Raw genomic sequence first — 13,348 nt, 5'->3', positions numbered from 1 at the left:
CAGCGCACTGCGCTGAGATTAGAGATTAGAATGTACATGCAAGAACTGGAATCAGAACTTTGTTAGATTTCAAGATTTCCAGTGATTTGGCCCAATGCCTTCTTTTCTAATTAAACCTGAAAAGTTGAAGAAAAGCGACTTGGATTTGTCTGTATTTCAGTGGATGGGTGTTGAAGATTTTGAAATGCAGCTCATTCTGTTAAAAAGCTCAGAATTGTGGGCATCAAAGTTTGGAGATCTGCAGAGTGCACTTGAAGCTACCGAGAGAGATCATGGGGCCTCTATTTTCACCTGCTGGACGTCCCTGCCAGTGAAATGTAACTGTTTGAAGAAAATTGCGTTTGCAGTGCTTTCAGCATTTGGATCCACATACCTGTGTGAACAGGTATTTTCACACATGAAATCTGTCCTCTGTCCCCCTCGGAGCCAGTTAACAACTGATCACTCAGAAGCCTATGTGCAGCTTAAAGTATCCAAATACATGCCAGACGTTGGAAAACTCAGCAGGGAAAAGCAAGGGCAAGGATCACACTAAACTGATAAGATCTGCATTTTAATTTAATTTTAAATGAAGCTTCTTAAACATTTTAAAAACCTTATTTACTTTACATACAACAATAATTTAGTTATATATTATAGACTTATAGAAAGAGACCTTCTAAAAATGTTAAAGTGTATTACTGGCACACGAAACCTTAAATTAGAGTGAATAAATGAAGACTTGGCACACCACTTCTGAAAGGTTGCCGACCCCGATATATAGCTTTATACATTGCTTAGCAAACGTTTGTGCTGTGTGAGGGAATGGGTGCTTGTGGCATGCGGGAAGAGCTGTATCAGATGTATTGGAGAAAGACATAGAAAAACCAACACCAAGGAAACAAATTCAGAATATTTAGAAACTTCCAATGGGTCCGGAGGTATTTTTGTAACTTTAAGAGGTTTTAGTTAGGGTTTTCTTCTGCAGTCTAATTTGCTAATTTACTGGGAGTGATGGTAACATCTATATTTACGATTACCTAGTTGTTTTCATTTTGGTCACTTATGACTTTCTCAAACTCACTTTTTGGGTTAAAATTTTATAGACTTAAGCTCTGACTAAATGTGGGTATTTTTTGGAAAGTTTAAGCAAAATTTGTTCATTGGTGTTTGAATGGGGGGGGAAATGAAAAAATACATCCCTAAATAGAAGGGAATAGAAGGTTGAAATATGGCAGAGAAACAGAAAAATTGGTTTTGATATGACCAAGGTATTAGGGTTTGACAGTCACATTTTGCACATGTACAGTAGTTTGTATGCAGTTTTGTAACACTTTTTACTAATATCCTAAGTTAAGAAATCCTTCAGAGAGAGAGTGTGTGTCTGTCTCTACCTTAAGTGCTCAGAGCCTAACCTAAAGTCATTGTAGTCAATGGGATTCTTTCCCTTAATTTCAGTGCTTTTTGGATCATATCCTAAGAGCACACAAGGGCTGGTCAAAATTTTTCCATTAAAACTGTCTTGTCACAGGAGAATGGATTTTCAGCTAAACAGATTTTTTCATTAAAAAAAAAATCTGCTTTGCGTAGAAATTTTTTTTCATCAAATATCAGAGCACCCAAAATATTTTGGCCAAAAACAAATATTTTGATTCAGAAACGTGGCCGTGGTGTATCATGAGAATAGTGGTTTTGTTTCCTCATGTCTTCATTCTTCTCTATGGGCCAAGCTACTAAGTCAGACTATATATCCCATATGCACAGTCGCCACTGCCACAGCACTGCGTCCCTTCATCAAGTCGCGAGACTTTTGGTGGTTCACGCGTTGATGCAGTCCAACCAGGGAACCAAGACTATTGAGGAGAATGGGAATATGAGGGATCTGAAATATAACTCCCATGACGCTGCAGTGACATTTCTGAATCAAAACATTTGGTTGTGTCTTTTTTTTTTTTAATTTTTGCCAAAAAGTTGAAATTCTCTACAGGAAAAAACCTGTATTATCTGACTAGTTCTGTGAGACACTTTTATAGGACAGCACGATGGAATTTTTTTTTAAGAAAACAAATTCCATGTTCAAAAGGCCAAGATAAATAAAATGTTATAGTTGCACATTAAGCATTCAGAAATAAGACAATGCCTATGTTAAAATTTTAGTACAATATTTTCTTAGGATCACATAATATTTATAAGACAATATTATATAATTTTTTTCTACAACGTCTATACTGTGCATCGTGCAATTGGTGTGGTTAATGAAGCAGAGCACTCCAGGAACTCTGCCCCCATTCACTGTTCACTTGCATATAAATTACATTAATGAACATTTTTCAGAGGAACAGCCGTGTTAGTCTGTATTCGCAAAAAGAAAAGGAGTACTTGTGGCACCTTAGAGACTAACCAATTTATTTGAGCATGAGCTTTCGTGAGCTACAGCTCACTTCATCAGATGTTTACCGTGGAAACTGCAGCAGACTTTATATACACACAGAAATCATGAAACAATACCTCCTCCCACCCCACTGTCCTGCTGGTAATAGCTTATCTAAAGTGATCAACAGGTGGGCCATTTCCAGCACAAATCCAGGTTTTCTCACCCTCCACCCCCCCACACAAATTCACTCTCCTGCTGGTGCTAGCCCATCCAAAGTGACAACTCTTTACATAATCAAGTCGGGCTATTTCCTGCATAGATCAAGGTTTTCTCACATCCCCCCCCACCCCCATACACACACAAACTCACTCTCCTGCTGGTAATAGCTCATCTAAACTGACCATGTGTTTTTTCTGGCATACACCGGTACTGCAGTACAGCAGAAGATGAAGTCTGTATAAGGTTGTGAGGAAAATTGCTTGGTACTGTTATATTGTATTATTTAAGAAATAGTATGTGATCAATGATTTGAAGTCCGTGTCAAAATGCGTAGTCAAAAAGGTAGTAAGACTGTGCACTCTACCCTTTACATCAGTTGTAGTCTTCCTTTTCTAGAGAAATAAGTGAGAAAAAGCAGTCTATGGTATTATTCTGTGATATGCAGGGATATCTTTTCCTGCAATGAATTACAAAATAGCATTGAATAGAAGATACAGAAGTTCTTATATGAAGCACTGTAAAGTGAAATTAGGCAATATGTCAGTATATTTATCAACATGTTTGGGGGGGTTATAAATCATTTTTATTACAAAATATCAGTATGGATGTCTAGCTTTAGCCATTATTATGTCTGTTAAATCAGTAATACTGAATTTTTTTGATTGTGCTACTGTACCTCATCTATGCTTTTGTGCTATGAAAGTCTGACATTTCATTTGATTTCTGGTTGTTTTTTTTTAAGTTTACTCCAAAAACATAGTTTGCAAATAATTTTAAAATGGATTTGACAAGCTTCCGTACAATACCATATAAAAGAACTGGTCACGCAACAAATCTCATGTAGAATGAAGAGCTCTTTCACTTGTGAATAACCTACTCTTGGAGCTTCAAAGGCACTCAGATTAGTCCTCAAGGTAAATAAAAACCTAGGATTTGTAGGCCAGATTCAGAGGTTAGTCTAAAAGACTACAAGGAGTCTAAGTTTATTTAACTTACACACTGAGGAGACTAGAAAATAGTTTGTTGCTTCAGATTAGATTCACTTCATAGTTAGTTTGATTCCTTTAACTTTTATATTTATTTATTTAGATTCACAAGGCTAAAATCAGATCCCTTTAAATTTACATAGATTTCTGTATACTAACTTAGTCTCAGGGTATATCTACACTGCAACTATACACCCACATCTGGACCATGTCAGCTCACTCGGGTTTGCATGCTCAGGTTGTGTGGCTATAAATCTGCAGTGTAGACATCTGGGCTCAGGTTGAAACATGGGCTCTGGGACCCCTCCGTCCATGCAGTGACTGTTAGACCCTGATTGAGTAAATTAACCTCTCTAACTATTTTTATAGGATTTTATCCCACTTTCTTTACTAACTACTTGGTTGAGGAGCGCTTTGGTTTACCTGACTTCAATATTTGCCATTACTCAAAAGAGTATCTTTGCAGTTTGTTTGTGATATTGTTTCTTGTTCAAGGAATTGTACCCACACATAGTTAAAGCCTCAGCTGGTGTAAATTGGTGTAACTCTATTGACCTATGCCGATTTACACCAGCTGTGATCTAACCCAAGGAATATATATTAAAAAATATTTTGTTTTGGCAAAAATAGTTTTTAAAAAGTGAAACTAACTTCATCTACATAAAATGGCAGGACAGAATAGGTAAATAGTTACTACAACTGCACCCAGTTCATTATCGAGGCAGGTCCTTCAGGGTCACCGATCAGCTTTGCCATCTTTTGTCAGAAACTTTAAGCATAAGTAGTAAGTCAGAATTCAAACTATAGTCAGCCAAATCAGCTCCTACACTGACTTAGTTTCTGGTGGGTCCTAGCCCTTGTGATTAGATTAGTGACTGAGTGACCATTTGATCTCTCAAAGGATCTCTAGTTTTTGTTCAGTCATTTGTGACATGTATCTCTAAGGCATTCCAGCTTCCTTTGTGATATGAAATTTAAATCAGCCGATGTCCATCTGTAAAGAGATATTCAGATCTCACGGTGTTGTGTAAGGATGTAGACAGAAAAATGTTTATTACCCTTAAATATGAAAAAAAACCTATGTGTTCCTAAAACAAGGTATACTCTGTTTTCCCCTACAAGCAAGTCTGTTCTTCTAAAGCATGGGGAAATCATACATATGTATTCTATAGCTATAATCAACTATTTTACTTCACCTATTCTGTTCCTCTATATGTACTTCCACACAACTGTTTGCTACTCTGTCAGTTTTCCAGCATGCAAGATGTCAAGTTCCACTAAATTCCTTATTCCTGTTTTAATTTGTGAATGGTGGATTGTTTGTCTCAAAATATATTATTGGCATTTTTTTCAGTAATCAAAATTTATATGGATGTTATACACTTTTCTAGAAATTGTATAATGCTGAACTGCTCAAAAGAACTGAATGTTCAGATAAGTGTTTTACTATCACACCTATGTGCCACACCTCTTTAATACCACATATTGTTTGTGAATTGGCTTTCTCCTACTGCTTTGTTGTCAGGAATAGGAAAATCTTGCAAAATATTTTTGGGAAATAGTGAGCAAATTGAAATTGAACTTTCCCAATGGGAAAGTTTAAGAAGGGAGAGATAATAGGGGAGGAGGGAGCCTTGGAAAATGACAACAGGAAAAAACTTTTTTTTTTTATTTCCAAAAAACAAAATGAAATGACACTAAGTTGATATGAAACAAAAATGTTCATTTTGAATCATTTTGAAACATTCTCTGGAAAATCAAAATATTTTGCTTGAAATTTGTCATGGGAAAGATTTTGATTTTCCATCCAGTTCTATTATTTAAATTGCATGTTTATATGCTAATAGTTGAACTACGGATTACAGTATTTATTTAAAATGCTGATGTTTTAGTACTGAAATATGAGATCTTGTTACAGCTCTCTCTGCTGAGAAATGAGGACACCACAATTTTTTCCATGTAAATTATTAAGTGTGCAGATTAGTGAAGTTCCGCTGTATCTTTCTTGTAAATTTCACATATAAAAGACATCTGCTTTTACTTGACATATTAGAAATGTCATGAACCAAATATACACAGTGCATTTAAATTGATAATGTAGTAAATGTAATTACCTGCAGTGCTTGAGAGCTGATTCCAGTACTATAGCTTTGGGGCATAAAATAGGCAAATGACAATTTGTAATCAGGTTGTTTTGCATCGCCTTGATTTTTGAAGATGACGATCTAGTCCCATTTTACAATAATCCAACTAATTAAAATTAGTAACAAAAATTATCATTTTTTCATTCTCTTTTTCTATTCTGGGTCCAAGTCATCATTTAAAGTTTCAGTATGGAACAATAAAGTTTGGAAAAGTGTACTAATTTATATTATAAGAATGGCCCTAATTTAAGATCATATAGGATGTATTTCTCCTCCTCCCACCATCACCCCTCCCATAATGCTCCTCAAAATGTGTGTGTGTGTGTTGAATTTGAGACATAGAAACAGGAATTGTCATGTTGTCCCCCAAAATGGGCAGTACCACATGCTTCAGAGAAAGGTGTAAGGAACTGGGCAGTAGGCAAATGTGGGATAATCTGCCCTCCACATTGTTTTATCCTGATCTCTAACAATGAGAAATTGGTTAAATCCTTGAAGCATAAAGTTTAATTCCCCTTCCAAAATTTGTTAGCATTAACTATTATAACATGGGTAAAAGATGAGTCTAGGGTGGGACAGGATCAGTCTGATCAGCTCACAGCCATCTATACATTTATAGATGCAAAAGATTTATCCTCCTCTCACTTCTGCACACTTCCAGTCAGCAGTGTTCCCCAACCCCGGGGTACTCAGTTTTAGTTCCATTTCAGAGCTGGGAGCCAAGGACATCAAGGAGATGCTGCCTTCTTTTCACACCTATACTAAATAAGATATAGACGCTACATCTTTGGGGTAGGAGTTGATCAGATACAGATGGTCACCCAGGCTGCTTTTCTGGAATGAAGGGTACCCATGGGATCTGTGGAGACTGACAGCATCATGGAATTACTATGGGCTCCTTGCTATTGATGCCAAGATTTTATCACTAGTGTTAACATAAGATTTTGTTTTGAAAAATGTGAAAGGAAGTACTAGACTAGTAAAAAATTGCAACATCAGGGCTATCCAAAGGAATGGGGGGAGAACACATTATTTAAAACCCAACAGACTTTAACAGAGCCAGAGCCTTGATACATCAGCAGTTGCCTCCCCAAGAGTTAGTGACAAGCACCATCACCCATCATGAAAACACTTTGTTTCAAATTGATTCCACCCAATTTCTTTTTCAAACACGCACCTGCCATACAGCCAGTGGGAGAAAGGAAGCTCATTTCAATATTTCCCAAGTAGTACAGCATAAATTAAGGATCTGTGTTGTCTGCCACATAGATGTATAATACTTGTATTGAACTGTCACCAGCAGTAGGTTTGGCCAAAGCAGATCTTAATTTAAAATATCCTATGTGATTATTTTATGTACGTGTAATCTTGGCTCAGGAGCCCATTTTCACTCTACTAGAAAGGTCTGGCTCATTTTGAGCTTACCTTACCCACTCATAGGCCAATACCAGAATTGTTTCGTGTTGCATATTGAGATGAGGAATTCTGATTTTGTGTAAGTTACACAAAAGAGGAACAAAACATGATTTTATAATAAGCTCCAGTTTGTTTATAATATATGTAAATATGTGCACAAATTCAACATGAAAGTCATTCATGAGAAAAACTAAAGTCTCAGAGCTATGTTATGAGCAAAGATGAATAAACAAATATACAGATACTTGTCCCTGTAGAAATCATCGTCTTCGCTGATATACTGACATGCTTCAGTTTTACTCTAAAATCAAAAACAAAACGTCCAGACTGTCATCCATGTAAATAAAATGTGCATTAGACTTTACCACCAAGTTTCTTGGATTGCAAAATAATATACAAAATGCAAATAAAACAATTTGTTTTAACAAATGATTTCTGCTTTGGTCTGGAGTTTATCAGCTCTCAAAAGGTAAGTAAGTTTGGGCTTAGTTTGTGGGTTTGTGGTTGGATGAAGACCTCCAGGGAAATGATCCTGGTGACTGTTTATTTAGTAGGTAGCTATTTCTTCCTATTGAATCAGTATAAATGAAACAGCTCTAGCTTGGTATTTTAGAGAATGCTGGGCTATTGAAGGTGTCTTTGGGATATCATGCTAAAGCCAAGGTCTTACTAACTTGTGGTCATTAGGATCCCTTGACACTTTTCTCAGGAGTGTGAGTGGTTTATTTCCATGTTACGCTATCCTGCCTCCCTCAATTCTCACCTACAGTTTGTTAGATTTGATGTTCTTCCTCACTTCCTGCCCTAAAGTGAATGCTGTTAAATAGCTGCACTTTTTTCCCCAGAAACGGATATATTTCCAGGTGAATAGAGTGATTCCTTTGTGTAGATCTGTGTGGATATATAGTAGTTTGTAAAGTACTTGGGTATCATCTGGATGAGTAGAACTGGATAAATGCAAGATATATTGGAAAATTATTTTTATAAAATTATTTATACTAAAAAAGTCATATTTTGAATGTCTAATTAAATACTGAACATGGAAATTACTAGAGAAAAGGAAACCATAGACCACATGTTGCATTTTCTGTTTTTCACTTTTCAATTTTTAGCATAATTTGAAAGATTGCATTTATCATACAGTAAAAAAAAAATACATAACTAAAGAACTTTGTATATTTTATTTCAGTATGCAGTGACCTGGAATTCAGGGAGGTTGCAAACAGACTGAGAGACTGGTTCAAGGCACTTCATGAAAGTGGAATCCAAACCAAGAAGACTAGAATTTTACAAAGGCCTGAAAGAAGTAGTAAGAGATTTCTTCTTTTGATATTTGATATTCTCTTTGCTACTTTTCCACACTTTTGTTTTTCCATTAATGAGACTTTGATTATTCTAGTGACTCTTAAAACTAAGCTTTATACAGCAAACCTGTATAGAAACAGTAATCTATAACTTTGAAAAGTTAATTTTCTTACTGAGATTCTTCTTAGGGTGTAGAACTATGCTTTTGTATCGACATCAAACGTTCACCTCAAGTTTCTAAAAAGGACTATTGTTTTGCAAAACAGTGGCTGATGAGAGAGTTATATGAAACCTATCACTCACAAAGCTATTATTTAGCCCAAGGTTTGATTGCTATTAGTAATACGGCAGAAATACTTTGCTAGATCATGATAATTAGTTGCTCTATAAGGAGGGGAAAAGGGAGGAAGTAACTGCTCCGCTGAGGGAGCCATTTAGCAACTTACCCAATCGTTGGAAAGCTCTGCTGTGTACAAGCTTTTAATTATATGTAGCCCATCACCTCCAGTTGGTGTCACAGTGGATGCTGACACAGAAGAACATATGAAAGAGAAGCATGTAAAATAAAACAGTTTTCAAGGATACACTTCAAAAGAGGAAGAGTCAGGAGTGCTAATGAAGTGGAAATAGTAGGGGAGGCATTTTGGTTTTAGCTACCTTAAATATTTAAATAGAATTCTTGTTTTAGAAAACATCAACAAATCAACTTACATAATTATCTAAGGGCTTTGTTTAAAATGGCAATTACAGCATGCAGTAGAGCTCTTGAGCATGGTGTCACACTGCAGTACGGAGTTAAATTAGACTTTGTAAGCATTAAACCTGTACCCTACATTAACATGAAGAGCAAACTCTCTATGAATTTCTCCTGTATATATGTTGAATGGAACTTGGCCACTCCTGAATGTTTACTTTGGTCCCTTCACTGTTAGCATTTTTAAACTGTTGAGTTTGTTTCTGCCTTTGTTTGTTCAGCCTGGTGGTGAGGGGAGGAGCTGAGCTAAGCAGGGTGACTTGTATAACCCCTTTTTCCGTCCCAACTTACTCGGGAACAGGTACCTTTTGCCAGGGCTCCTCATGTCATTAAGGATAATGTTGATCTTGGGGGTGCCAGCTGAGATGGGAAAATAGGTGGTAATCCTCTAGTCACCCCTCTGCAGTAGTCCTCTTACTTGTATGAATATATGTCTACATGGACACCTGTGGCTATACCTTGATTGCCTACCGAACAAAAAATACAAATAATCAACACTCAAAATAGAACCAACACAATTTTACCTAAGCTATCCTAACAACATACAATGGAAAATGCAACTGATGAGTAAGGTGAAACTGTTATAATTGTATCAGGGCAGTAGGTGACTCTGCAATAGTTCAGCTAATGGCTGCAGCTTTCAGCAGCAACATAAAGCTAACCAGTGATCTTAGTTTTATACATGGATCCACCCCAACCCTGAGTGTGCATTCTCCCTTAAGTTTATACTCCTGGGCCCTCTCTTCCATTGGTGCACAGGGTAAGATGGAGTCCAGGACAGCTATCTGTACATCTAACGAAGGCACTCCAGATGAAACACAAGAGTCCACATGAGACAGTTTTGTATTGCAACCAGCATAGAATGCACAGTATTAGCTGATAGTAACAATTGTTATCTGTTGGAGAATAGTAGCCCATGATTCTCACCATACAGTAAGTTCCCCGTCTTTTCTTAGACATAATGTAGCCACACTAAGACTTAGCAGTCTCTCTTCAACCCAGAGAGCATAGCCCAGGGGTTAGTCACTCATTTCCTCAATTGTCTATAAGCCAACTTCACACCAGCTGCGCAACGACAGTTTCTGGCTTCCACTCTGTGCCTCAGTGGGGAGAAGGAGGCCATGAGCTGTGGCCCAGCACTAGCAAGTTGTCAACAGTAGTGCAATCTTAACCCTGGTCACGTGTCTTCAACCCTAGCAACTCAACACAGGGCTCCATCACAGCTTTTCCTTACCCAAACCCCCAAAAGGAGCAGTAGCTCTCAGTTTCAGCTCCTTTCCCTGATATGGAATCCATGACCTCTGACCCAGGAAGCTGAGTCCAGCCTCAGAGGGTGCACACCACTGTACCATGGAATTTGTAGTCCTTCAAAGCCAGAATACAGTACACAGACATCAGTGTAACGAGAATGCCTCTAATAGGGATGAAAGGCTCCTCAAGTTAGGGCCTATACTTGGTATAAAAAGTCACTTTGTAGGAGAAATTGAGAGCTGGTAACAGGAGAGTTTTGGCAGGAGTTTAGAGGAGGAGTATGAGAGGCTTTCCTTTCAGCTTCAGCTCTACATGCAATTTCAAGATGGACTGAGGTTGAATCGTGATGGTGAACTGAAATGGATGTGCCATATTTTCTTTCTTCCGTGAAGTGACTTCCTGTCCATGAAGTACAAGTTGATGGATGTGCTGAAGGAGAAGATTCTTGGATTGGAGAGACAGGTAGAAACACTGCTGAGAATCAGAGAAGCTGAGTAGTTCCTAGATAGCTAGATTCAGGAAACATCGGTACTCCATGATCAAGGAAGAAAGGAGCTGGCCACCAAGGAGTTGGAAAGAGAGGAAGTCAGAGAGGCATAGTGCCATTCTGAACAGCTGGAGATAAACAACCATAGGCAGGCTAGGGCCTCCAGAGAAGAAAGGACCAGGAGGAATTCCACACAACTACAAGTTTCCAGTTGATACCAGGTCATCAGTGTGTAAACTGTGGGAGATACTTCTCAAGATCCAGCTGGCCCAAGGGAATGGAGACATATATTGGACACAATGTGGATGGCAGCTTGGCCTAATCTGTAAGAAAATCAGTTTTGTTCACAAAGAGTTCTCCAACCGTTCAAGGAAGACAGATGCTCCTTCTTGGGGATTCAATACTCAAATGTATCAAAACAACATTCTGCAAAGGAAAGATGGACAAAGTGTGCTGCCTTCCCAGAGCCAAGACACAAGACAGCATTCTAAGATTGGATAGGCTTTTAAAGTCAACATAAAAGGATCCATTGGTAATGAGTCATATCAGCACTAAGGACAGTGTGTCACAGGATATCTTGCAGATAGTAGATGGCTTATCCAAATAATTTTCTCTGTGATCCTTTCTGTCCCAAAAGCGATGGTAGACAGAAGGTAGAAGATTCTGGAAGCGAACCACTGGCTAGGTAAGTGGAGTGGGGTTTGGGCTTTGTGGAACGTTGGTCCACCTTGTATGAAGAGGGGGCTATGTAGTTTGGCTGGCCTCCACTTCAATAGAAGGAATTCCTGGGGACAGGCTGGCTAGAGTAGTCAGGAGGGCATAAACCTTGTATCAAAAGGGGAGGGTAAAAAGTGGGAAAATATGAGCACTCAACACAAAACTAAGATATTGAGAACAAAATTAACGAGGAACTAATGAGCATGAAGAGAAGAAATTCTATCCACTAGTGCTAGGAGTCTAAGTAACAAACAAGAGGAAGTGGAATTGCTCATTTATGAGCATAAATTCACTCTAGTTGGTATTGCTGAAACCTGGTATACATGGCAAAAGGGGAGGGGAGAATGACAAGCTATGTCAAAAATGGCATTACCTGTTTTCAAGTCACTGATAACTCAGAAGAAAATGATCTTGAATGCTTATGGATCTATGCCTGAGAGATAAACACAAGATGGGGTGTTAGTTGGTCTGCCACAGAACACCAAATCACACTAGAGAATAGGATGACCAGTTCCTTACTCACCTATCTATAATGTGTAGGGGGGGGGAAATTTGATCAATTTGAGTGACATATGCTGGAGATCTCAAGCTACCAGTACTAAAACATCCTTGGAATTTCTAAATATTACAGATTAAAGCTTTCTAACTTTAAGAGTGTTTCATCCAAGATAGGGGAATTGTATATTATACTTCATCTTGATAGATAAGGAGGAACTGATAACAGATTTAGATACAAGTGATTGTGTCTTGAACACATTTATAATTTACAAACCAAAGTCCAGACCAGTGTTGTATATACCTGGTCCCTTAAAAGGGGAAAGCTGAAAACAATTATGAGCCAAATCAGCTGGGAGGAAGAATTTAATCAGAAAAATCTGAATGATGATTGGGAATTGTTTAAGAATACTTTATCCAATGTCTATAAAGCCACAATCCCACAACTGAGGAAGGAGGCTGTTCTGGTTTAAAAAAAAAAAGACTTGGTTTAGAGAAGTGAAGGCAGTTATTAAAAAAATTATAAATTAAACAACAAATAGAAGAAAGGGGAAGATGATAGTAATAAGTATAAATTATAAGCTAGGAAACAAAAAAAATTGATAAGGGAAGCACAAGAGAAATCTATGTCCAGTAAAGTTAAGGAGAATAAGAAGGAGGTTTCTTTAGTATATTAAGAACAAAAAACATTCTAACAATGTAATTGGTCCATGATTAGATAGAAATGGTAGAATTACCAATAATAATGTAGAAAGGCAGAAGTATTCAATAAATATTTCTGTTCTGTATTTGGGGGAGAAACACATGAGGTATCATGTGCATCCAATGAGGTGAGCTGTAGCTCACGAAAGCTTATGCTCAAATAAATGTTAGTCTCTAAGGTGCCACAAGTACTCCTTTTCATATCATATGACAGCACTCTTTCTATTCCACTAGTATCTCTGGAAGATATTAAACAGCAGCTACCAAAATTGACCTTTTTATATCAGCAGGTCTGGACAACTGGCATCCAAGAGTTTTGAAAGCTGGCTGAAGAGCTCAATGGACCATAAATGTTGATTTTCAATAAGTCTTGGAACACTGGGGAAGTTCCAGAAGACCGGAAGAAAGCTAATGTGCCAATGTGTAAAAAGGGCAAATGGGATGACCTGGGTAATTATAGGTCTGTCAGTCTGACATTGATCCTGAGCAAGATAATGGTGTGACTAATACGGGACTCCA

The 13,348-nt window shown here is 37.7% G+C and overlaps 1 protein-coding gene across 2 annotated transcripts in view; it reads left to right on the top strand.

The window, feature by feature from the left end:
• Window positions 1-13,348, top strand: part of SPOCK3 (SPARC (osteonectin), cwcv and kazal like domains proteoglycan 3) — a 386,051-nt gene that overhangs the window by 340,300 nt on the left and 32,403 nt on the right. For both annotated transcript variants that reach the window (XM_073341561.2, XM_073341560.2), the window contains exon 7: window positions 8,308-8,427. In XM_073341561.2, the coding sequence (XP_073197662.2) occupies window positions 8,308-8,427 (120 nt within the window). The remainder of the gene's footprint in view (window positions 1-8,307; window positions 8,428-13,348) is intronic.

This window comes from Lepidochelys kempii, chromosome 4 (assembly GCF_965140285.1).
Source record: "Lepidochelys kempii isolate rLepKem1 chromosome 4, rLepKem1.hap1, whole genome shotgun sequence".
Classification (NCBI taxonomy): Eukaryota; Metazoa; Chordata; order Testudines; family Cheloniidae; genus Lepidochelys; species Lepidochelys kempii.
The sequence above is the reverse complement of the archived record's forward strand: the minus strand, read 5'-3'. Positions and strand labels throughout refer to the sequence as shown.